The sequence below is a fragment of the Pan paniscus genome, chromosome 1, assembly GCF_029289425.2.
Source record: "Pan paniscus chromosome 1, NHGRI_mPanPan1-v2.0_pri, whole genome shotgun sequence".
NCBI lineage: Eukaryota > Metazoa > Chordata > Mammalia > Primates > Hominidae > Pan > Pan paniscus.
In genome coordinates this window covers 95,992,643-96,018,378 of record NC_073249.2, presented here as the reverse complement: position 1 = coordinate 96,018,378, position 25,736 = coordinate 95,992,643, and the positions used below count along the sequence as shown (strand labels likewise).

Genomic DNA, 25,736 nt, shown 5'->3' with positions numbered 1-25,736 from the left:
TCAAGTTTAATAACTTCAGTTAGTCTAGACTGTATGTTGTTAATACTCTATAGTATGGTTTAGTATTGGTTTACAGCTTTTTATAAGGTCTTTCTTAGTTATCTATGTAAGTGTGTCTAGTTTCTCAACTGTAAGCATTCACAGAAGACTAAACACAGTAATTCAGTACAATGTTGCAAAAACACTCACATTAAAAACAGAAGTTCCAGGCCAGGCATGGTGGCTCACACCTGTGATCCCAACACTTTGGGAGGCTGAGGCAGGCAGATCACTTGAGGCCAGGAGTTTGAGACCAGCCTGGCCCACATAGCAAAACCCTATCTCTACTAAAAACAGAAATAATTAGCTAGGTGTGATGGCACACATCTGTAATTCCAGCTACTTTGGAAGCTGAGACAAAAGAATTGCTTGCGCCGGGCACAGTGGCTCATGCCTGTAACCACAGCACTTTGGGAAGCCGAGGCAGGTGGATCACCTGAGGTCAGGAGTTCGAGACCAGCCTGACCAATATTGTGAAACCCCGTCTCTACTAAAAACACAAAAATTGGCCAGGTGTGGTGGCAGGCACCTGTAATCCCAGCTACTCGGGAGGCTGAGGCAGGAATATTGCTTGAACCCAGGAGGTGGAGGTTGCAGTGAGCTGAGATCATGCCATTGCACTCTCTAGCCTGGGCAAGAGAGCAAGATTCCATCTCAAAAAAAAAAAGAATTGCTTGAAACCGAGAGGCAGAGGTAGTCAGCCAGCTAAGATCATGCCACTGTACTCCAGCCTGGGTGACAGAGTAAGACTCTGTCTCAAAAAAAAAAAAAAAAAAAAACCAACAAAGAAAAAAACTGGCATGGTGGTGCATACCAGTGGTCCCAGTTACTCAGGAGGCTGAAATGGGAGGATGGCTTGAGCCTGGGAGGTCAAGGCTGCAGAGAGCTGAGATCACACCACTGCACTCAAGCCTGGACAACAGGGTCAGACCCTGTCTCAAAAAAAACAAAAAAACAAACAACAAAAAAAAAAGAAAAGAGAAGTTCTATTTATCAAATTATGCAAGCATCATGCTAGCCACCATTTAAAAGAACTAAACAAAATACAGTCAGTCCTCAATGTTGTTGACAGGTTCTCAGAGACTATGATTTAAGTGAAACAACATACAACAAAAACAATCTTTTTTTCTTACTAATGTTATAATAAAATGATGTTATTTGAGGACCCCCTTCACCGTAGTTGTTTCACTTAAAGTCACAGTTTCTAAGAAACTATTGATGATGTTAAGTGAGAACTTACTGTCCTATAAAAAACACACAAGATAGATAAGATCCAAATAAAAATATCAAGCCTCAATGATAGCTGACCTGCTGAAGGGAAAAAAACACAAGCTGAAAGATAGATGATAGATTAGATAGAATAAAATAGATAGATTAGATAGATGATAGATTAGATAGATAGATAGACAGATAGGCAGGCTGGCCCCGGCCGGCTGACGGGGTACAGTGGCTCATGCCTGTAATCCTAGCACTTTAGGAAGCCGAGGTGGGCAGATCACCTGATGTCAGGAGTTCAAGACCAGCCTGGCCAACAGGATGAAACCCCATCTCTACTAAAAATACAAAAATTAACCGGGTGTGGTGCCACGTGCCTGTAGTCCCAGCTACGTGGGAGGCTGAGGCAGGAGAATTGCTTGAACTCAGGAGGCAGAGGTTGCAGTGAACTGAGATTGTGCCACTGCACTCCGGCCTGGGCAACAGAGCGAGACTGCATCTCAAACAAAACACACACACACAAACACACACTCCGCTTCTAACATGTTGCTCCCAAACAGCTGTAAAGAAGGGAGGGAGGTGGTTTGGTAACAGGAAGAAGTTATTTAATATTGTACAGTACCCTCTGATACTCTGCCTATGTCAATCAGGCTTGGCAACCACTTGCTTAAATAAATTGATTAGAAGAAACAGCCTTACCTTGGCTGTCAATGACACTCTGTACGACTTCTTCCAAGCCTACCATGTAGATGAACTCGCTATTGGCTGCACTAGGCAAGAAATGAAGTAAGGGAGCAGGAGGTTTAGGGGGTGGGATCTCCAGGAGTGTCTTTTCCAGCTGTTTGCGAAGAGCCAATTTGGCTGCAGCCTGGGAGTTGGCAGCATCAGTCATGGCGCTGGGGCTAGGAAGTGGCGAGGACACTCTGTTCACCGTCCCTGGCTGGATATGAGAAGCAAGGTTCATATAGATGGCAGAGGATGTTGTACGCTGACATGGAACAGAAGAACTTGACTGCTGAAATAGATTGAGAATGCGGTCAATCATGGTATGTAGGAGAAAGGGCCAATTCTTACGTTCTTGGCAGAGGACACTGTCTGATCCTGGTTTGGACTACTTAGCTTCTCCAAAAATAGGAGGTGGTCAACTTATTTATTGAAAAAGAACTCTGACACATAGGAAAGGAGAATGATGATGACCATGAGCTAACATTGCTAAGAGAGAAATAAAGGCCACGCGTGGTGGCTCACGCCTATAATCTCAGCACTTTGGGAGGCCGAGGCAGGCAGATCACTTGAGGTCAGGAGTTTGAGACCAGCCTGGCCAACATGGTCAAACTCTGTCTCTACGAAAAATACACAAAATTAGCTGGAAATTCCTTGAACCCAGGAGGCAGAGGTTGCAGTGAGCCAAGATCATGCCACTGCACTCTAGCCTGGGCAACAGAGTGAGATTCCAGCTCAAAAAAAAAAAAAAACAAACAAAAAAGAGACAGAAATAAGATTTTGCTTTCTGTCACACATCCTTGTGCTTCTTATTCCCTAGATCACTCTCTTCTAGGCAGATTTTTAGCTTACTGCTGCTCTGCTGTATAACCTCTCTCCTCCACTACTATTTTAATATAATTCCTCAAAGCTTCTACTTTTGGGACTGCTCTCAATTAAATCCCTACCAAAATAACCATTTTTGTCCTAGAGTTTATCTATGTATAAAAACTTAAAACCTATGGCCCTTTCGACAAGCAAAGCAAATAAAGGGATTTCTCTGTTTCCACATTAGGGCTCAGCTCTCTCTTACCGGTTGATAATTGATGGCGGGATTCATGTTGGGTGTTGTGGTGCGTACAAGGCCAGGCTTAGGCGGGCCCCGCTGACCCTGTAGCTGGGCTGGGTTTGGTGCAATAACACGTTGAGACATCAACATGTGTGGAAGGGTGGTATTGGTAGCTGAACGGATGACACTGTGACCCTGGAGGGGAAGAAGAGGAAAAGAACTAATCACAGGTTGTACGCTGTGTATAATACAGCACAAAATGCAAAAGGGAAAACACTGCCTATAATACATAGCTAAGCAGAAACACAGGAACACAGCCAGACTTGGTAATTTCATTTAATGGTCTATGGGATAAATCTACCATCATTGTAAACCCTGATTAGTGGCTGGGAAGTCCTTGGCTTTTTTTGGTATAAACTATCTAATCCTATAGGGTTAGATAGAAAACTATCTACCCCTTCTCTAGAGAAGCTGGAAGCATTCTCTAGACAAGAAAAACTACAGTGGAAAGATGAAAGTTACTCATCCTTCTACTGAAGACTAAATCATGCCATAATGGGCCAACAGAACAATCAGTAGTAATAACACCTCTATCATGGCCAGGTTCTTCTATAATCTTCACAAAAGCCCAAAAACAGAGACAGGATTAGACACGGCCCTCCAACACTAAGAACCCACTATGGGTCACATACCTGTAATGTTCTCAAATTTTGAGGTTCAACCCCTTGGGCCCCAGGCCGGGAGGGAAGCTTAGATAGGCCCTGCTGTCCCACATGGGCAGGAGATGGCTGAACAATAGATGCTGCATTCTGTACAACTGGAGTCTGGGAGAGGGAAGAGAAAATAAGACTGTGGCCAATAATCACAGGTGGAAATCTGGTACATTTCTAGACTTTAAAAATTCCTGGTCAGTGTGAGGTTCTTGTTAATCAGGAGGAAAAACCAGAAAAAGGGAGTCAAGGTTTTCTTTTTTTTTTTTTTTTTTGAGACAGAGTCTTGCTCTGTCGCCCAGGCTGGAGTGCAGTGGCCTGATCTCGGCTCACTGCAAGCTCCACCTCCCGGGTTCACGCCATTCTCCTGCCTCAGCCTCCCGAGTAGCTGGGACTACAGGCGCCCGCCACCACGACCGGCTAATTTTTTGTATTTTTAGTAGAGATGGGGTTTCACCATGTTAGCCAGGATGCTCTCGATCTCCTGACCTCGTGATCCACCTGCCTCGGCCTCCCAAAGTGCTGGAGTTACAGGCGTGAGCCACCGCACCTGGCTGGGAGTCAAGGTTTTCTTAAGGCCTAAGATTAAAAAAAAAAATCACTACTACTACAGACTAAAAAACTATGGACCCAGAGAAGAAATGAACCACCCAACTGAACCTACCTGGGGGAACCTACTCTCAAACCAGTTTTTCTTTCCTTTCCCTTAGTCCCTTATTTCTAGGGCACATTACCTTCTGGACCACATTCTCTTTCTGTAGCTGACTCTGTCTCAGTTTCTTTAACAGGACCAGTCGGGCTTCTTCCAATCGTAGCTCATCCCTCAGCTGCTTGATAAGCTGCTGCCGTTCCTCAATGCCTTTCCCCTAAGGAAACAAGAAGACTTTCAGCTATGGCAGCAAGGTACCCAGAATTCCTTCCTGCAAGAGACAATCTTTACTTCTTAGCTCTGAAACCTTCATCTTCCACAAGAAGCAGAAGTGGCAATAGGATTATCTTTGTATCACTGGGGTCTGGCACAGTGCCTGGCATTCAGTAGGTACTCAAAGAAATGCTTACAGAATTAAAGGACAGACCACGTATAAATGCTAATCAGCCAGATTCCTGGCAAAAAGAAGAATGACTAAAGAGAAACATTGTCTTCTTTTAAAATAATGTTCCTAAATCTCTTAAAGCCACATTTCCTCTAGATATACATAAAAACTTAGGAATCCCTTCATATTCAGTTACTTAGGTTAGAGTGCAGAAAGTATCCTTCCAGCCAAGAGTTTACTTTATATGACTTAATTATGAACTTTTGTTTTCATTTTCCAAAGATAAATAACACTGAGTATAATGGCCTACATATATGCTTTTCAAACTATCGTCTCCACTTGCTTCTAATAGTTCCTTTTGAAAGCCCTTGAAGTCAAGAGTTACTATAAAGTTTTCATCAATGGGTATTTATATCCAAAGAGTAAATAGTCAAAAAACAGAACTAAAACTCTTGAGGAATTAAATAAAATAGAAGGAGCATAACAAGAAGAAAGAAATTTTTCTTTTTACCTTAAACATCTCTAAGTTGGCTGCTTTGAGTCTTTCTTCCATTCTGGAACTGGAACGGGGACTGGAAGCCTCATTGTCAGACAAAACAATGATGTCTGGTGAGGGAGTTAGCCTTCCTCGCTCTGGCTCACTAGACAAGAAAGGGAAAAAATAAGCTATTTCCAACAAAAGTTAAGAAAACTTCTATGCTGAATTAAAAAATCCAAGGGGGGCCGGGTGCGGTGGCTCACTCCTGTAATCCTAGCACTTTGGGAGGCCGAGGGGGGTGGAACACCTGGGGTCAGGAGTTCGAGACCAGCCTGACCGACATGGTGAAACCCCGTCTCTACTAAAAATAAAAAATTAGCTGCGCATGGTGGCGCGCGCCTGTAGTCCCAGCTACTCAGGAAGCTGAGGCAGGAGAATCTCTTGAACCTGGGAGGCAGAGGTTGCAGTGAGCCAAGACTGCACCACTGCACTCCAGCCTGGGCAACAGAGCGAGACTCCCGTCTCAAAAAAAAAAAAAAAAGAATAGTCTATCCTGTCAAGAGTAGGTACTGAAGAGTACACAAAAGAAGGAAGTATTAATAATTTGAGGGAACAGTGCCAAGAATATTGTCTACAGCCTTACAGAAAAGGATTAAACCTCCAGAACCAAATATATTGAACTTGCATCTACTTACCAGAGTTTTATCCAGCATCTTACCTCAAAAAGAGTCTAGAAATTACTTTGAAATCTAAATCTCCCGCACTGACTCCTCTTACTCCTAATCCCATTTACTAGATAACTCTCATTTAGGTCATTCTGGGGTTAGCTTTAAAAGCATCATGCTTATTTGTGTAAGATGATAAAAAAATGGCACATACTGCTTAAGACCTAAGTAACAAGAATTCCGGAAACTCTAACTGCCTCAGGTTCCCAAATCCGTGACTGTATCTTCTAATTCTCCTCTAATTTCAAAGATACATTCCCAGATCCTACTTTCCTTGAGATTGTCAGCGTAGTTGGTAGTATATAGGTTGAGGGCAATTGTTCTTTGGTCCTTTTTTTTTTTCCCTCTTGAGACAGGGTCTCACTCTGTCACCCAGGCTGGAGTCCAGTGGCCTGATCACAGCTCACTGCAGCCTTGACCTCCTGGGCTCAAGTGATCCTCCCACCTCAGCCTCCTGAGTAACTGGGACTATAGGCATGTGCCGCCATGCCCGGCTAATTTTTGTACTTTTTGTAGAGACAGGGTCTTACTATGTTGCCCAAGCTGGTCTTAAGCGACCCTCCCGCCTTGGCCTCCCCTTTGGCCTTAAACAATCAACTTAAACCCTTAATGATCACAGATCGCTAGCTGTCCACTTCTCAGGGTTTCTTGTCCTAGTTGCTGTTGGCACATGGAATTTTTTTTTTTTTTTTTTTTTTTTGAGACAGGGTCTCACTCTATTGCCCAGGCTGGAGTGTAGTAGTGCTTCCTACATTCTCAAACTCCTGGCCCCAAGAGATTCCCCCCGCCTCAGCCTCCTGAGTAGCTGGGACTACAGGTGCACACCACTGTGCCTGGCTAATTTTTGATTTTTTTGTAAGGGGTGGGGGTCTTGCTATGCTGCCCAGGCTAGTCTTGAATTCCTGGGTTCAAGTGATCCTGCTGCCTCAGCCACCCAAAGTTTTGGAATTACAGGTGTGAGCCACCATGCCCAGCCAGGACATGGACACTTTTGAACAGGGAACCCCGATCACTGGAATAAGCAATTTCTCAACAGGGTAAATCTGAGTTGCTAAAATCAACCAAACTTAGGTAAGGAAATAGAATAGGAGAATAGAAAGGTAAGAATGACTATCTTGTGAACTATTAAATTTGTCTAGATTGCTGGCCACAGACACAGCAAGCTGAGAAGGTAGAAATACAGAAAAAGAAGCCACTAGAGGGAGAAAAGAGCCTTTCATTCTCTAACCCCAAATATGAGGAGTAACAGGCCTGAATAAAGTGCCTGCATTCTTTTTTTTTGAGATGGAGTCTGGCTCTGTCGCCCAGGCTGGAGTGCAATGGCGCGATCTCGGCTCACTGGAACCTCCATCTTCTGGGTTCAAGTGATTCTCCTGCCTCAGCCTCAGTAGCTGGGATTACAGGTACCCGGCACCGCGCCTGGCTAATTTTTTTTTGTATTTTTAGTAGAGACGGGGTTTCACCGTTTTGGCCAGGCTGGTCTCAAACTCCTGACCTTGTGATCCGCCTGCCTTGGCCTCCCAAAGTGTTGGGATTATAGGCGTGAGCGACTGCGCCCGGCCTGAATTCATCTTTAAAGCGTGATTTACTTCTCATTTCCATATTCCTTTATACTCCCCCTCTATGATTAACATGGGTCATTTTGGGTGGGCAGATCACTTGAGGCCAAAAGTTTGAGACCAGCCTGGCCAACGTGGAGAAACCCTGTCTCTACTAAAAATACAAAAATTAGCCGGGCATGGTAGTATACGCCTGTAATCCCAGCTACTCAGGAGGCTGAAGCACAAGAATCACATGAACCTGGGAGGTGGAGGTTGCAATGAGCCAAGATTGCACCACTACACTCCAGCCTGGGTGACAGAGCAAGACTCTGTCTCAAAAAAATTAAAAATAAATAAAAAATAAAACACTGGTAATTTTGGAATCTGGAAGATTTTTCATTTAGAAGCTCTTTCTATTCTGGTCCTGGCTGGATATATACATTACAGATTATTTCTAAGGTAAGGAATTCTTCCTTGCTCAAATGAGTGCCACTTAACTGCTTAGGAACTGCCCAGTACCAAGACAGAGATATTACTGGATGGAGATTTGGGAACTGTATGCCATTTATCAGGAAGTTATATCTGAGAACAACTTTAAATGATTATTTTATTCCCAGATATAAACACACTGGTATTAGGTAGATAGCACAGATAAGGCAAAGCCAAAGCCTCTCTCTTTTTCTTTTGAGTCGGAGTCTTGCACTGTCACTGGGGCTGGAGGGCAATGGTGCAATCTCGGCGCACTGCAACCTCCTCTCAGGTTTAAGTGATTCTCCTGCCTCCTGAGTTGCTGGGATTACATGTGCCCGCCACCACACCCGGCTAATTTTTGTATTTAGAGACGGGGTTTCACTATGTTGGCCAGACTGGTCTCAAACTCCTGACCTCGTGATCCGCCCGCCTCAGCCTCCCAAAGAGCTGGGATTACAGGCATGAGCCACCGCGTCCAGCCTCTTTTCTTGTATTTATTTATTTTTTCTTTTGTTTTTTGAGACAGGGTCTCACTCTGTCACCCAGGAAGGAGTGCAGTGGTGCAATCATTTGTGGCTCACTGCAGTCTCAATCTCCTAGGCCCAAGCGATCCTCCCACCTCAGCCTCCTGAGTAGCTAGTTTTTAAATTTTTTGTAGAGAAGGGGTCTCCTTATGTTACTAAGGCTGGTCTTAAACTTCTAGGCTCAAGTGATTCTCCTGCCTTGGCCTCCCAAAATGCTGAGATTACAGGCGTGAGCCACCATGCCCTGCCTCATTTCTTAATTTTAAAAAACTAATGAAACTAGGATTCTGGCCTCATTTGTTAAACATTCCAAGAGAGAAATTATTTTGCTCTTTTCCTAAACATATATATAATTTACAATATTTGGGGTAGTTAAGTATGAACTCCTACCTATTAGAGAGATATTATTAAAAGACCCACTTGCTGTGACATCACTTGTGACTTAGTCTGGCATATTCTCAGAAGCTATAAAGCTCCTAATCCTTATCCCAGTAGTAAAAACAACTAAGCAGACAACTGCTGTGTCTCTCTAGAATTCTAAAACATTAGTAGTGTTGGTTTCATACATACCTTATTTCACAGGTATCGTAACTTGCCCAACTGATGGCAAAATAAGATATTTAGGCTATTATGACATGGCTATTATGTTAAGAACTTCTCTTGCCTTCTGCTTTCAAATTCTTTCATTTTTTCTTGGTAGAGATGAGGTACCACTATGTTGCCCAGACAGAGCTCAAATTCTTGCCCTCAAGCAATTCTCCCACTTTGGCCTCCCAAAGTGCTGGGAATACAGGCATGCACCACTGCACCCAGCCCTTTCCTCTTTTTATCACTATCAAAGAAACTATGGTTCTCCTTGCTGGGAATCTATCGGTTTTGCTTTTTTTTTTTTTGTTTTTTTGTTTTTTTTTTTTGAGACAAGGTCTTGGTCTGTCACCCAGGCTGGAGTGCAGTGGTGCAATCTCTGCTCACTACAACTCTGCCTCCTGGGTTCAAGCGATTCTCCTGCCTCAGCCTTCCAAGTAGCTAGGATTACAGGCACCCGCCACCACGCCTGGCTAATTTTTGTATTTTTAGTAGAGACAGGGTTTCACCATGTTGGCCAGGCTGGTCTCGAACTCCTGACCTCAGATGATCCTCCCGCCTCGGCCTCCCAAAGTGCTGGGATTACAGGCGTGAGCCACTGTGCCCAGCAGTTTTGTTCATTCTTATACATCTCGGGGCTAAGTGGAAATAGCTGTCAGTATATCTGGAGTCCCAAGCTTCCAGAGGATTGTGTTTCAAAAGGTCACCCCATGTTGGGTACAGCGGCCCATGCCTAATAGTCCCAGCTACTCAGGAAGCCAAGTGGGGAGGACTGCTTGAGCCCAGGAATTTGAGGAAATAGTGCACTATGACAGTGCTTGTGAACAGCCAATGCACGTCAGCCTGGGCAACACAGCAACACCTCATCTCTTTAAATGATTTTTAAAAATCACCCCAAAATAACATTTTTTAAAAAATCGTTGGGTTTGGCTAGGTGTGGTGGCTCACGCCCATAATCCCGGCACTTTGGGAGGCCAAGGCGGGTGAATCACAAGGTCAGCAGATCGAGACCATCTGGCCAACATGGCAAAACCCCATCTCTACTAAAAATACAAAAATTAGCCAGCATGTAGTCCCAGCTACTCAGGAGGCTGAGGCAGGAGAATCGCTTGAACCCAGGAGACGGAGGTTGCAGCGAGCCAAGATTGCACCACTTTACTCCAGCCTGGGCAACAGAGCGAGACTCCGCCTTAAAAAAAAAAAAAAAAAAAGTTGGGTTTTCAGGAAGTCTGACTTTTTAACATATACTGTATCTATCTGCAATATAATACAATTCCAATACCACTAATAAGATCTTACCAAAATGTCTACAGGAGCAGGACTGAAAACAGGAAGAAAAAAAAAAGTGTTAACAAAGTTTCTATGAAAAATGTTGGGCCCGGCATGGTGGCTCATGCCTGTATTCCCAGCACTTTAGGAGGCAAAGGCGGGCAGATCACTTGAGTCCAGGAGTTAGAGACCAGCCTGGGTGACACAGCGAAACCTCGTCTCTACTAAAAATACAAAACAATTAGCTGGGTACAGGGGCACACGCCTATAGTCCCAGCTACTTGGGAGGCTGAGGAGCGAGGATTGCTTGAGCCTGGGAGGTGGAGGTTGCAGTGAGCGGAGATCATGCCACACTGCACTCCAGCCAGGGCAACAGAGTGAGACCTTGTCAGGAAAGGGAAAGAGAAGGAAAGGAAAGAAAAATGCATTTAAAAGTTCCAATTTGGGATGTGAAGTATCCACCTAACATTTCTTTAACTCTTTCTCCCCAATGAAGTGGGATAAGTTACTTGCTCCAGAAGGGTAAGAGAGATTATAAAAGCAAGTAGGTTGCTCAGGTTCATGATCTCATTCACCCATATCCTTTTCTTTCAAACAATCTAAAAATGAACCTACTTATATAATATTCTGCTGGCACTACCTATAACTTATGAGTATTTTTCTCCTCTTCCAGGACCTCTAGGGAATCTGCCTGAGGTTTCCTAAGAGGTTTTTTTGTGGTTGTTTTTGCTTTTTTTTAAAATGGAGACAAGAGTCTCACTCTGTTGCCCAGGTTGGAGTGCAGTGGCATGATCTCAGCTCACTGCAACCTCTACCATCTGCATTCAAGCAATTCTCACGCTTCAGCCTCTCAAGTAGCTAGGAACACAGGTGTGTGCCACCACACCTGGCTAATTTTTTCATATTTTTAGTAGAGACAAGGTTTCACCATGTTGGCCAGGCTGGTCTCAAACTCCTGACCTCAGGTGATCCACCCGCCTCGGCCTCAAAGTGCTGGGATTACAGGTGTGAGCCACCGCTTACTAAGAGTTTTTAATGTTACTACCAAGAATAATGTTTGCTTATGGAGCATGGTTTTAAAAAATAATCCTGGGACAAGACCAGTAAGTAGACATCAAAAGGTAGAGAAAGTAACATGTGTAAAGTTATAACCATTTCTTTCTTCTTCATTCTCCACCAGTCCAGCTTCTTAGAGATTCTGCTTTGGATGAGTCCTACAACAAACTCAGCAAGGTCATTTGGAGGGCAACTCAACACTGAAGACTAATTCTCACAGCTATCAGCTGTTTCTGAACTATTTATAAACTGACTTTTTTTTTTTTTTTTTTTTCAGACGGAGTCTCGCTCTGTCGCCCAGGCTGGAGTGCAGTGGAGCAATCGCGGCTCACTGCAACCTCCACCTCCCGGGTTCACACCATTCTCCTGCCTCAGCCTCCCAAGTAGCGGGGACTACAGGCACCTGCCACCATGCCTGGCGAATTTTTTGTATTTTTAGTAGAGACGGGGTTTCACGGTGTTAGCCAGGATGGTCTCGATCTCCTGACCTCGTGATCCACCCGCCTCATGATCCACCCGCCTCGGCCTCTCAAAGTGCTGGGATTACAGGCGTGAGCCACCGCACCCAGCCTAAACTGAATGTTTTAAAAGCTAGGGTTGGCTGGGTGTGATGGCTCATGCCTATAATCCCAGCACTTTGGGAGGCAGAGGTGGGCAGATCACCTGAGGTCAGGAGTTCGAGACCAGCCGGGCTACCATGGTGAAACCCCATCTCTACTAAAAATACAAAACTAGCTGGGTGTGCTGGCACGCGCCTGTAATCTCAGCTACTTAGGGGAGTAGAGAGGCAAGAGAATCACTTGAACCCAGGAGGTGGAGGGTGCAGTGAGCCTAGATCGTACCATTGCACTCAGCCTGGGCAAAAAGAGTGAAACTCCATCTCACACACACTCACACACACACACACACACACACACACACACACACACACACACACAAACTTGGGTTATAAGCTGGGTGTGGTGGCTCACAACAGTAGTCCCAGCACTTTGGGAGGCCAATGTGGGAAGATCACTTGAGGCTGAGAGTTTGAGACCAGCCTGGGCAACATAGTGAGACTCTGTCTCTACAAAAGTATTCAAAAATTAGCTGGGTGTGATGATGCACACCTGTAGTCCCAGCTACTTGGGAGGCTAGGGCGGGAAGATAACTTGAGCACAGGAGTTGGTGGTTACAATGAGCTATGATCATGCTACTGCACTCAAGACTGTGTGACAAAGTGAGACCCTATCTTAAAAAAAAAAAAAAAAAAAAACTGGCTGGATGCTGTGGTGCATGTCCATAATCCGGCACTTTAGGAGGCTGAGGAGGGAGGACCACTTGAGCTCAGGAATTCGAGACCAGCCTGGGTAATATGGCAAAAACCTGTTTCTATAAAAATACAAAAATTAGACGGGTATGGTGGGATGTGCCTGTAGTCCCAGCTACTCAGGGGGGTGGGGTGTGGGTTGGGGTTGAGGTGGGAAGATCGCTTGAATCCAGGGGATCACGCCACTCACTACACGCCAGCCTAGGCAACAGAGCGAGACCTTGCCTCAAAAAAAAAAAAAAAAAAGCACCAAAAAAACTCATAAAAAACAAAAAGAAAAAAAAAACCCAACTAGGGTTATCTATACTATGATTCACTGCACAGGGAGACTCAACCATTGGCCAGTTCCAGGTACCTCTCCTTACTGTGTGCTCTACAGTTTCAAGTACTCAACCTTGAAAGACACCAGAAAAAAAGGCCTGGGAAAACATGTTGCATGTGTGAGTGAAATAGAGAGTAACATATATGTACAAGTGAATGTATATGTATATGGGGGAGCTGGGGGAAGTGGTACAGATATAGCAAGAATGCAGAGACTTACCACATGAAGATAATTTGCTTTCTGACACAAGAAAAGCTAGGCCCATGTTTTTGGATGTAATAAAAGCTGGGACTCCACAATAAATACATCCTAAAACTCCTGGAATTATCTGACAAAAAGACTATTTTTCTCCTCCTAAGACGGCCATGAAGATTAGAATGAAGGTATATATTAACTCACTTCCATTTGGCCTATCAGCTCTCTAGTGCCCCCTTTATCTAGAAATGACCATTTTTTCTCTTAAGAGTAAGAACTACGATTCTCTGTAGGCTAAGCAGTTTTTGAGGCACCTGGTTTCATTTGGAAATAAAATGAATTTATGGTCAAACTCGATGATATATCTTCTTTTAAGAATCTTTAGGATGAAAAACACCCTCCTCTCATTGGAATTCATTCCATTTTCACAGGCTTTACGAGACGACCCTATCCCTGGAGGCAGCTGAACTGAGCCATACCTCCGTCTAGCACTCATATCCACAGGCTCATCATTGATGTTTTCTTTGCCTGGCCTTCCAGCAGTCCTGTTGTCTCCATGAGGCCTGAGATTCCCATTAAGTTTTTCTTCATAGCCCTTGACACCACTGCCATCCTGTTTGGTGGGTAACTCATGTGGCACCTCAAGATTTGCCAAATCCTTCCTTTTGAGCAATGCCAACATTTTCAGACGTTCCATGGCCTCATGCCCCTCCATTTTGAGTCGCTTTGCCAGGACGTCATCTCGCTCATCTGCTGGGTCCAAGCTCCGCTTCAACAGATTCAAGCGAAGAGCGTCTTCTGTCATTCTATCCATCCTATGGAAAGAAAAATACAAGTAAGATCAGAATAAAGTCCCTTAAATAGTCCATTTTTAAAAAGGTGGAATGGTGAAGTTATTAACAAGAATCTCTCTCTCACACATACACACACACACACACAAAGTTCAAAGTTAACTAAGCTATGTCCTACCTGATATTGTCCTAGAACATTTATATTAAAGGAGATTTCTGGGCATTCAACCCAGCAATTTAAGTAAACTTAAATCCACATAAGCAAGGCCTGTTGACATGTGCCCTTAATTCTACATGGATACAGATTGAAAATCTTTTTTTTTTTTTTTTTGGCTTTTATTTTATGTTCAAGGGTACATGTGCAGGTTTGTTATATAGGTAAACTGCATGTCACCAGGGTTAGCAGATTCAAAATCTGAAGACATTTAAGATGCTTTTTAAAATGAAGAACTCAGGTGCTTAGCCTGATAAGAAGCACTATTTTTTTCTTTACTCATGAAGAAAAAGTGTTAACGACAAGCTAATTAATCATTATCCTCCCTTTTCACTTTGATTTTTTTTACACTAACAAAATCTAAATGTAGGCCGGACATGGTGGCTCAACTTGTATTCCCAGCTCCTCCAGAGGCTGAGGTGGGAGGACGGCTTGAGCCCAGGAGTTCAAGACCAGCCTGGGCAAAATGGTGAGACCCCATCTCTACAAAAAAATTAAAAATTTGTCAGGCATGGTGGCACATGCCTGTAGTCCCAGCTACTTGGGAGGCTAAGGTGGGAGGATTGCTTGAGCCCAGGAGGTTGAGGCTGCACTGAGCCTGATCGTACCACTGAACTCCAGCTAGGGTGATACAGCAAGGCTCTGTCTCCAAGAAACAACAAAAAAAAATCTAAATGCAAATTCAGATTTAGATTTTCTCCAACACTTTCAAATCCAGGTTTGTTGTCCTGGTAGGAAACAGCAAAGATAAAATAGTAAGAAAATCTTTTAAGTCAAAGAAACACAGTTTAAAATTGCTACTTATGTTAACCAGGTCAAATATTTAGTAAGTTATTTTACCTTCCCAAGTTTCAATTTCATTTGTAAAAATGGAGTACTTAAAATTTTTTTCTATTCCAGGGCTGGGCGTGGTGGCTCACACCTATAATCCCAGCATTTTGGGAGGCCAAGGAGGGTGGATCACGAGGTCAGGAGTTCAAGACCAGCCTGGCTAAGATGGTGAAACCCCATCTCTACTAAAAATATAAAAACTTAGCTGGGCGTGGTGGCAGGCGCCTGTAATCCCTGCTACTTGGGAAGCTGAGGCAAAGAATTGCTTGAACCCAGGAGGCAGAGGCTGCAGTGAGCTGAGATCTCGCCACTGCACTCCAGCCTGGGCGACAGAGTGAGACTCCATCTCAAAGAATCAACGAATGAATGAATGAATTAAATTAAAAAGATTCTTTTCCAGTTGCAATGAAAAATAAATAAAACGAAACAGGGGCCGGGTGCAGTGGCTCACGCTTGTAATCCCAGCACTTTGGGAGGCTGAGGTGGGTAGATCACTTGAGATCAGGAGTTCGAGACCAGCCTGGCCAACATGGTGAAACCCTGTCTGCACTAAAAATACCAAAATTAGGCATGGTGGAGCTTTCATGTAGTCCCAGCTACCTGAGAGGCTGAGGCATGAGAATCACTTGAACCTGCAAGGTGGAGGTTGCAGTGTGCCAAGATCACACCACTGCATTCCAGCCTGGGTGACAGAGTGAAACTGTCTCAAAACAAAAACAAAACAAGACCAAAAAATGAAACACACACCCTTTATTATATTTGTATTTATGTATTTATTTGAGATGGACTCTTGTTCTGTTGCCAGGCTGGAGTGGAGTGGTGAGATCTCAGCTCACTGCAACCTCTGCCTCCCAGGTTCAAAGCAATTCTCCTGCCTCAGCCTCCCAAGTAGCTGGGACTATGGGTGTGTGCCACCACGTCCAGCTAATTAGAGACAGGGTTTCACCATGTTGGCCAGGATGGTCTCAATCTCTTGACCTTGTGATCTGTCTGCCTCGGCCTCCTGAAGTGCTGGGATCACCGGCATTAGCCACTGTGCCCGGCCTGTTTTTATTTTTATTTTTGAGAGATAGGGTCTCACTCTATCACCCAGGCTAGGGTGCAAGTGGCACAATCATAGCTTATTGCAGCTTCAAACTCTAGGGCTCCAACAATCCTCCACACTTCAGCCTCCTGAGTAGCTAGAGACGCGTGCCACCACACTGGGCTAATTTTTTAGTTTTTTGTAGGACAAGGTCTCACTATGTTGCCCAGGCTGGTCTGGAACTCCTGGGCTCAAATGATCCTCCTGCCTCAGCCTCTCAAAGCACTTGGGATTATAGGCAGAAATACACCTTTTAGAGATAAAAGTCACAACCCAAACTTCTGAATTTTGGGTTAATGCTTCTTAATTCTCTCTCTTTTTAAAGAATAGCTTTAGCAGCCATAAAAAAAGAATGAGTTCATGTCCTTTGCAGTTTAAATGGATGAAGCTGGAACCCATCAATCTCAGCAAACTAACAAAGGAACAGAAAACCAAACACTGCCTGTTTTCACTCGTAAGTGGGAGTTGAACAATGAGAACACATGGACACAGGAAGGGGGAACATCACACACCTGGGTCTGTTGGGGGGTAGGAGGCAAAAGGAAGGAGAGCATTAGGACAAATATCTAATACATGTGGGGCTTAAAACCTAGATGACGGGTTGATAGCTGCTGCAAACCACCATGGCACATGTATACCTATGTAATAAACCTTCAGGTTCTGTGCATGTATCCCAGAACTTAAAGTAAAATAAATAAAAAAAAAAAGAATAGCTTTACTGAGATATAATTCACATATCATACAATTCACCTATGTAAAGTGTACAATTCAATGATGTTTAGTATATTCAGAGCTGTGCAACTATCATTATAATCAACTTTAGAACATTTTTATCACACTTCACCTCCCAATTTACCTCTGAAAAATATCTTCAGATGGAGGGACTAGAAAGTGGAGTGCTACAGACCACTACACTAACTCTATAGTTAACAATGTCTTTAGTAGTTCAATCAACACTATATAAGTGAGAGCAGTAACTGGACATACCATGGTAAGTTGGGCAGAGTAGGAAAAGTCTGCCACTCAACTGATTATACGCCTAGATGCAAAAAGTACAGCCATGCCTCATTTTATTGCATTTCACTTTATTGTGCTTTGCAGATACTTTGTTAAAGGAAAACAAGGCCAGGCACAGTGGCTCACGCCTGTAATCTCAGCACTTTGGGAAGCCAAGACGGGCGGATCACTTGAGGTCAGGAGTTCGAGACCAGCCTGGCCAACATGGTGAAACTCCGTCTCTACTAAAAATACAAAAATTAGTCGGGTGTTGTGGCACATGCCTGTAATCCCAGCTATTTGGGAGGCTGAGGCAGGAGGATCACTTGAACCCGGGAGGCAGAGGTTTCAGTGAGCCAAGATCGCACCACTGCACTCCAGCCTAGGCGACAAGAGCAAGACTCCATCTCAAAAAAAAAAAAAGTTAGCCAAGTTGTGAATGCAAAGGAAAAGTTCCTGAAGGAAATTAAAAGTGCTGTTCCAATGCACACACAAATAATGGCAAAGTGCAAAGGCCTTACTGGCAATATGGAGAAAGTTTTAGTGCACTGGCAAGATCAAACCAGCCACAGCATTCCTTTAAGCCAAAGCCTAATTCAGAATCAGGCCCTAACTCTCTTCAATTCTGTGATGGCTGGGAGAAATGAGGAAGCTGCAAAAGAAAAGCTGGAAACTAGCAGAGGCTGGTTCATGAGGTTTAAGAAGTCACGCCATAACACAAAAGTACAAGGTACAGCAGTAGCCAAGTCCTGATGTAGAAGCTAACGCAAGTTATCCATAAGATCTAGCTGAGATAACCCACAAAGGTGACACATTAACAGTACATTTTTTTCCCTTTTTAAAATTTTCTAATTTTTATTTTAGATTTAAGGGATACATGTGTAGATTTATTAAATGGATATACTGCATAATGCTGGGGTTTGGGCTTCTATTGAACTCATCACCCAAATAGCTAACATAGTAACCAATGGGTAGTTTTTCAACCCTTATCTCCCACTCCATTCCTCCCCTTTTTGGAGTACTCAGTGTCTACTGTTTTCATCTATAAGCCCATGTGAACAGTACATTTTCAATGTAGATAAAATAGCCTTCTACTAGAAGACTTTCATAGAGAGATGTCAATACCAGGCTCCAAAGCTTCAAAAGACACGCTGACTCTGTTGTTAGAGGCTAATATGGCTGGTGACTTTAAATTGAAGTCAGTGATCATTTACCATTCCAACAATTCTAGGGCCCTTAAGAATTATGTTAAATAAACTGGGCATAGTAGTGCACACCAGTAGTCTCGGCTATGTGGGAGGCTAAGGCAGCAGAGTTGCCAGAGCTCAGGATTTTGAGGCTGTAGAGCACTATGATTGCACCTGTGAATAGCCACTGCACTCCAGCCTGGACAACATAGCAAGACTCCATCACTTAGAAAAAAGGTAAGAATTAGGCTAAATCTACTCTGCCTGCACTCTCTCAATGGAACAACGACATCTGGATGACAGCACATCTGTTTACAGTATGGTTTACTGAATATTTTAAGCTCATGGCTGAGATCTACTGCTCAGAAAAAAGATCCCTTTCAAAATATTACTGCTCATTGACAATGCACCCAGTCACCAAGAGCTCTGATGGAGATGAACAAGGAGATTAATGTTGTTTTCATGTGGCTAACACATCCACTCTACAGACCATGAATCAAGGAGTAATTTTAACTTTCAAGTCTTACTATGTAAGAAATATTGCTGGGCATGGGGGCTCACGCCTGTAATCCCAGCACTTTGGGAAGCCAAGGCAGGTGGATCACCTAAGGTCAAGAGTTCGAGACCAGTCTGACCAACATGGTGAAACCCCGTCTACTAAAAATACAAAATTAGGCTTGGCAGCACATGCCTGTAATCCCAGCTACATGGGAGGGTGAGGCAGGAGAATAGCCTGAACCTGGGAGGGGGAGGTGGCAGTGAGCCAAGATCATGCCACTGTGCTCCAGCCTGGGCAACGAGAGCAAAACTCAGTCTCAAAAAAAAAAAAAAAGAAAAAAATATTAATATATTTCAGGCCAAGCATGGTGGCTCACAAAAGTAATTCCAGTGCTTTCGAGGCCAACGTGGGAGGATCACTTGAGCCCAGGAGTTTGAGACTGGCCTGGGCAACACAGTAAGACCCTGTCTCTCTCTTTTTTTTTTATGTTTTTTTTTGGTTGTTTTTTGTTTGTTTGTTTTTGAGACACAGTCTCACTCTGTTGCCCAGTCTGGAGTGCAGTGGCACAACCTCAGTTCACTGCAACCTCCACCTCCTGGGTTCATGCCATTCTCCTGCCTCAGCCTCCTGTGCAGCTGGGATTACAAACGCCCACCACCATGCCCAGCTAATTTTTTGTATTTTTGATATAGAGATGGGGTTTCACCGTGTCAGCCAGGATGGTCTCGAACTCCTGACCTCGTGATCCGCCCACCTCAGCCTCCCAAAGTGCTGGGAGTACAGGCATGACCACCACGCCCAGCCAAGACCCTGTCTCTATAAAAATAAAAATTTAAAAAACCTCCTGGAAATTATTTACCATTGCAGGAGGAAGTAAAACTATTAACATTTTTCTTTTCTTTTTCTTTTTTTTTAGACGGAGTTTTGCTCTTGTTGCCCAGGCTGGAGTGCAATGGTGCGATCTCGGCTCACCTCCACCTTCCAGGTTCAGGCAATTCTCCTGCCTCAGCCTCCCGAGTAGCTGGGATTACAGGCATGTGCCACCCCAGGCCCAGCTAATTTTATATTTTTAGTAGAGAAAGGGTTTCTCCATGTTGGTCAGCCTGGTCTCGCACTCCCGACCTCAGGTGATCTGCCTGCCTCGGCTTCCCAAATTGCTGGGATTACAGGCGTGAGCCACCACGCCCGGCCTAAAACTATCAACACTAACAGGAATTTGAAAGAAGTTGATTATAACTTTCATACATGACCTTTGACAGGTTCAAGGTTTCAATGGAGGAAGTGACTGCAAAAGTGGTAGAAACAGCAAGAAAACTACAATTAGAAGGGAGCCTGGGCAAGGCACAGCTGGGATCCCAGCACTGTAATCCCAGCACTTTGGGAGGCTGAGACAGGAGGATCACTTGAGCCCAGGAGTTCGAGACCAACCTGGACAACAAAGTGAGACCCTAACTCTACAGAAAATAAAAAAAAAATTAGTTGGGCACGGTGGCATGCACCTCACTCAGGAGGGTGAGGTGAGGGGATCGCATGAGCCCAGGAGTTTGAGGCTACAATGAGCTACGATCATGCCACTGCACTCCAGCTTGGGTGACAGACCACAACTGAGTCTCTTTAAAAAACAAACAACAAAAATTTGAATGGATAAGGAGTTGCTTCTTATGGATGAGCAAAGAAAGTGGTTTCTTGAGATGGAATCTACTCCTGGTAAGATGCTGTGAACACTGTTGAAATGACACCAGAAGATTTAGAATATTCCATAAACTTGAGTTGACAAAGCAGCAGCAGGGTTTGAAAGAAATGACACCAATGTTGAAAGTAGTTCTACTGTGGATAAAATGGTATTAAACAGTACCACATGCTATATGAAAATCTTTCATGAAAGGAGAGTCAATCCATGTGGCAAACTTCATCATCTTATTTTAAGAAACTGCCAGGTTGGGCAGGCGCAGTGGCTCATGCCTGTAATCTCAAAAAAAAAAAAAAAAAATTGCCAGGTTACCCCAACCTTCAGCAACCACCACACTAATGGGTGAGCAGTCATCCACATGGAGGCAAGACACTCTACCAGCTAAAAGATAATGACTTGCTGAAGGCTCAGATGATTGTTAGCACTTTTTAGCAAGAAAGTGTTTTTTATTTAAGATGTATTCATTGTTTTCTTAGACATAATCCTATTGCACTTAATAGACTACAGCATAATGTAAACATAACTTTTATTTTATTATTATTATTTTTTTTTGAGACAGACTCTTGCTCTGTCGTCCAGGCTGGAGTGGAGTGGCATGATCTCGGTTCATTACAACCTCTGCCTCCTGAGTTCAAGCGATTCTACTGCCTCAGCCTCCTGAGTAGCTGGGATTACAGGCGCGTACCACCATGCCCAGCTACTTTTTGTATTTTTAGTAGAGACAAGGTTTCATCATGTTGACCAGGCTGGTCTCAAACTCCTGACTTCAAGCAATCCTCCCGTCTCAGCCTCCCAGAGTACTCGGATTACAGGCGTGAGCCACTGCGTCTGGCCTAAACGTAACTTTTATATACACTGGGAAACCAAAAAATTTGTGTGACTTGCTTTATTGCAATATTTGCTTTATTGTGGTGGTCTGGAATGGAACATACAAAATCTCTGAGGTATGTCTATACTTTAGAAAAGTACACAGTAAGGCAGTGGCTTGTGTGTGTAATCCCAGTGACACAAGAGGATCATTGGAGGCTGAGAGTTTGAGACCATCCTGGGAGACTCATCTCTAAAAAAAAATTTGTTTTTTTTTTTTTTTTTTTTTGAGACAGTCTGTCACCCAGGCTGGAGTGCAGTGGCACAACCTCGGCTCACTGCAAGCCTCCCAGGTTCAAGTGATTCTCATGCCTCAGCCTTCCAAGTAGCTGAGATTACAGGTGTTCGCCACCATACTCGGCTAATTTTTGTATTTTTAGTAGAGACGAGGTTTCACCATGTTGGCCAGGCTAGTCTTGAACTCCTGACCTCAAGTGATCCGCCCACCTTGGCCTCCCAAAGTGCTGGGATTACAGGCGTGAGCCACTACACCCAGCCTAAAAAAGTTAAAAAAAAAAAAAAGAATTAGCCAGGCATGGTGACTGAAGTGGGAAGATCATTTGAGCCCAGGAGTTTGAGGCTGCAGTGAGCTATGATTGCACCACTCTACTCCAGCCTGGGTGACAGAGCAAGACCCTGTCTCTTAAGTACACATAGCAAGATATACACATTTAAGTTGATATACTACAGTATTCCAAGTTTTGAGATATATTCACGTGCACTGATAGTATATGACAAAACAACAAAATTCAATAACCTAGAGCTAGAGTTTGGGGTGCCATCATTACCTTGGCTCCTTGAATTGACAATTATACAAACAGCTGAAAGTCAGTCAAATAATTTCCCCTTACTATACATTAATGATTCAAGAAAGAAACTGACCCATCAGAGGTTGCGAGAAACCAGAACCCAGATACCTGAATGTCTGAGGTAAGTCTTTCCTAATAGATAGCTTGAGAATTCTGACCAATCTATCTACGGCTACTCTTTGTCTTTACTAATCTATAAACCTCAACTTTATGCACTCACAACCATGCCTCCCTCAAAATCCAATGTAAAATGGATGAACTTTGAAAACATTATGCGAGTAAAATAAACCAGACACAAAAGGATAAATATTGTATGGTTCCACATATATGAGGTACCTAGAGATAGAAAGTATAATAGAGGGCTGAGCATGGTGGCAAGTGCCTATAATTCTAGCTACTTGGGAGGCTGGTGTGGGAGGAATGCTTGAGTGTCAGGAGTTGAAGACCAGCCTAGGCAACAGAGTAAGATGCCCTTATCTCAAAAACAACAACAACAAAAACAAACAAAAAACCCCAAAAACAAAACAAAACAAAACAAACACAGTAGAATAGAGGTTTCCAGCTAAGGTAGGGGTGGGGAGTGAGGGGTGATTGTTTAATGGGAACAGAGTCTCTGGGATGAAGAAAAAGTTCTGCAAGTAGATAGTGGTGATGGTTGCAAAACAATGTGAATGTACTTAAATCCACTGAATTATATACTTACAAATGGTTAAGATGGTAAATTTTATGTTACATATATTTTACCACAACAAAATTGCAAAAACAAAATCCAACATAACTGATTACGGAAGGGTACACGTGATCTTTTTAGGGTGATTGGAAATGTTCTTCTAAAACAGACTGTTGTGATGCTTGCACAACTTTGTAAATATACTAAAAAAAAATTCTACAGTTAAATTATGTCCCCTATTATAAAACTGTAAAAATAATATTCACTGAAAACTTATCACATAAATATTCCTCTGCAAAAAAAAGAAAATTTTGTAAAATGAATGTTGCATATTGCCTTTTAATGCCTAACCAATCTTTTTTTGTTTCTTCTGTGATCCTAATAATAACAAATACTATTTCTTAACCACCCACTTAAATCCAAACATGCTATCGGACACTTTATCACGTATTCTTACTTATATATTTTTTTTCTCCATTCCAGTTGGAGAAGAAACTTACTTAAATCTTTTCAACAAGCTACTAAGTAGGTAGTATTGTTTCTACTTCACAGGTGGGAAGAGGTGTATCCCAACTGCAAAGCTTTAGAAAGTAAATCTGGAATTACAACACAGGTCTAGCTCATTTCCAAAATCTATTACACAGTACAACACCCTTCTCAGAGCCAGACATCTTAAGAAGCAAGTACTGTGTATTCATGTATCTGCACATCTATCCATCCATCCACCCCACAAATATTAATCATACACTATGTGTCAAAGTCAGACATTAGGAGTAAAGATTTTTGGAAAACGACTAGGTTACTGTTTTCCAGAATTTCATTCCAATAGAAAGATGTGCATATAACAAAAATACATAATTGGATGTTTACATGAACTCATTTTCTCTGCCTTTTTTTTTTGTTTTGAGATGGAGTTTTTGCTCTGTTGCCCAGGCTGGAGTGCAATGGCACAATCTCAGCTCACTGCAAAGAGACGCACCCTGCCTCTTTTTTTTTCCCCCTTTTTCGAGTCTCACTCTGTCATCCAGTCTGGAGTACAGTGGTGCAATCATGGCTCACTGAAGCCTGGGCCCCCGGGTTCAAGCGACTCTCATGCCTCGGCCTCCTGAGTAGCTGGAACTACAGATGCGAGCCACCATGTGCATATTTTCTCTTTTACATTCAGAGGAAGAAAACAGAATTGATAGGAGTTGGTGACTTAGATTTGGGGTCAGAGAAAAGGATTATTTCCTGGCTTCAGCTTTTGCCTTTGGGTGAATTTTCTCTTTACTGAAATGTGAGGATGAAAAGCAGTATATAAGAAGGCAGAGGCTGGACACAGTGGCTCACGCCTGTAATCCTAACACTTTGGGAGGCCAAGGATGGCAGATCACTTGAGGCCGGGAGTTCGAGACCAGCCTGGCCAGCATGGCAAAAGCTTGTCTCTACTAAAAATACAAAAATTGCCGGGTGTGGTGGTGCATGCCTGTAATCCCAGCTACTCAGGTGGCTGAGGCATGAGAATCACTTGAACCTGGGAGGCAGAGGTTGCAGTGAACTGAGATCAGGTCACTTCACTCCAGCCTGGGTGACAGAACGAGACCCTGTCTCAAAAAAAAAAAAAAAAAAAAAAAAAAAGTTTAAGGAAGAGAGTAGTTGTGTCAAACAACTAGAGCAGAAAAAGAAAAATGTCCAACTTTAAACTTGCTGTTGGACTCCTATAAGAAACAAGAATGCCAAATGAAATAGCTCTACATTCATGCTTGTAAAGTTTCTGACAACATTAAACCAAAACCTGGATTTGCAGCAAAGACTTAAGAGGATCCTGAGAGGCAGACAGAGGATAGGGGAATGAAGAGGGTGAACAAAATAAATTAACATATACAGGAGTACCTGGTCTTCAAAAGGCAATGTACAAGGCCCTTTCTATTTGTTCTTTGTTCTTCCATCACATCAGAGAACAGAAAAATCTAAATTGTTAGCTAGGTTGGAAAACCTCTAATTCTCAAAAATGATGAAAGTGAAGCCTATAGTTATATAATGTAACTTAAAAGTTTAAAGTAGCAATAGTCTAAAAGATCATAAGATGGTTATGTTACTTATGAAAAGTTATCAGTATTTATAATGAAGGAGACAACAGTCCTAGTATTTAACACATAAAAAGTAAGTTTAAAAAACTGTTTTGAAGGCTGGGTGCAGTGGCTCACACCTGTAATCCCAGCATTTTGGGAGGCCAAAGCAGGCAGATCACTTGAGGTTAGGAGTTTGAAACCAGCCTGACTAACATGGTGAGACCCCATCTCTACTAAAAACACAAAAAATTAGCTGGGCTGGTGGCAGGTGCGTGCCTGTAATCCCAGCTGGTTGGGAGGCTGAGGCAGGAGAATCACTTGAACCTGGGAGGCAGAGGTTGCAGTGAGCTGAGATCATGCCATTGCACCCTAGACCTGGTGACAAAGCGAGATTCTGTCTCAAACAAAAAGCTGTTTTGGTTTAAAAATCCTAAGTAGAAATGAAAATACTTTCTTTCTTTTTTTTTTTTTTGAGACGGACTCTCACTCTTGTTGCCCAGGCTGGAGTGCAATGGCACGATCTTGTCTCACTGCTACCTCCGCCTCCCGGGTTCAAGCGATTCTCCTGCCTCAGCCTCCCGAGTAGCTGGGATTACAGGCACCTGCCATCATGCCCGGCTAATTTTTTGTATTTTTAGTAGAGACGGGGGTTTCACCATGTTGTCCAGGCTGGTCTTGAACTCCTGACCTCAGGTGATCCACCTGCCTCGGCCTCCCAAAGTGCTGGGGTTACAGGCATGAGCCACTGCAGCCTGCTGAAAATACTTATTTTTTTTTCAGGTGGAGTTTTGCTCTTGTTGCCC

The 25,736-nt window shown here is 43.4% G+C and overlaps 1 protein-coding gene and 1 pseudogene across 3 annotated transcripts in view; both read right to left on the bottom strand.

Annotated features, from left to right (window-relative positions):
• GATAD2B (GATA zinc finger domain containing 2B) overlaps positions 1 to 25,736 on the bottom strand; it is a 120,745-nt gene that overhangs the window by 9,555 nt on the left and 85,454 nt on the right. For 2 of the 3 annotated variants that reach the window (XM_034936183.3, XM_055113582.2), the window contains 6 exons: positions 13,724 to 14,059; positions 5,281 to 5,410; positions 4,470 to 4,601; positions 3,718 to 3,849; positions 3,050 to 3,220; positions 1,954 to 2,269 (listed from right to left, as the gene is read on the bottom strand). In XM_034936183.3, coding sequence (XP_034792074.1) covers positions 1,954 to 2,269; positions 3,050 to 3,220; positions 3,718 to 3,849; positions 4,470 to 4,601; positions 5,281 to 5,410; positions 13,724 to 14,058 — 1,216 coding nt within the window. In that variant the 5' untranslated portion in view covers position 14,059. The remainder of the gene's footprint in view (positions 1 to 1,953; positions 2,270 to 3,049; positions 3,221 to 3,717; positions 3,850 to 4,469; positions 4,602 to 5,280; positions 5,411 to 13,723; positions 14,060 to 25,736) is intronic. The other variant, XM_055113584.2, reaches the window with a different exon arrangement.
• The window catches only part of LOC134730581 (perilipin-2-like), a 64,800-nt pseudogene continuing 53,138 nt past the window's right edge, over positions 14,075 to 25,736 (bottom strand).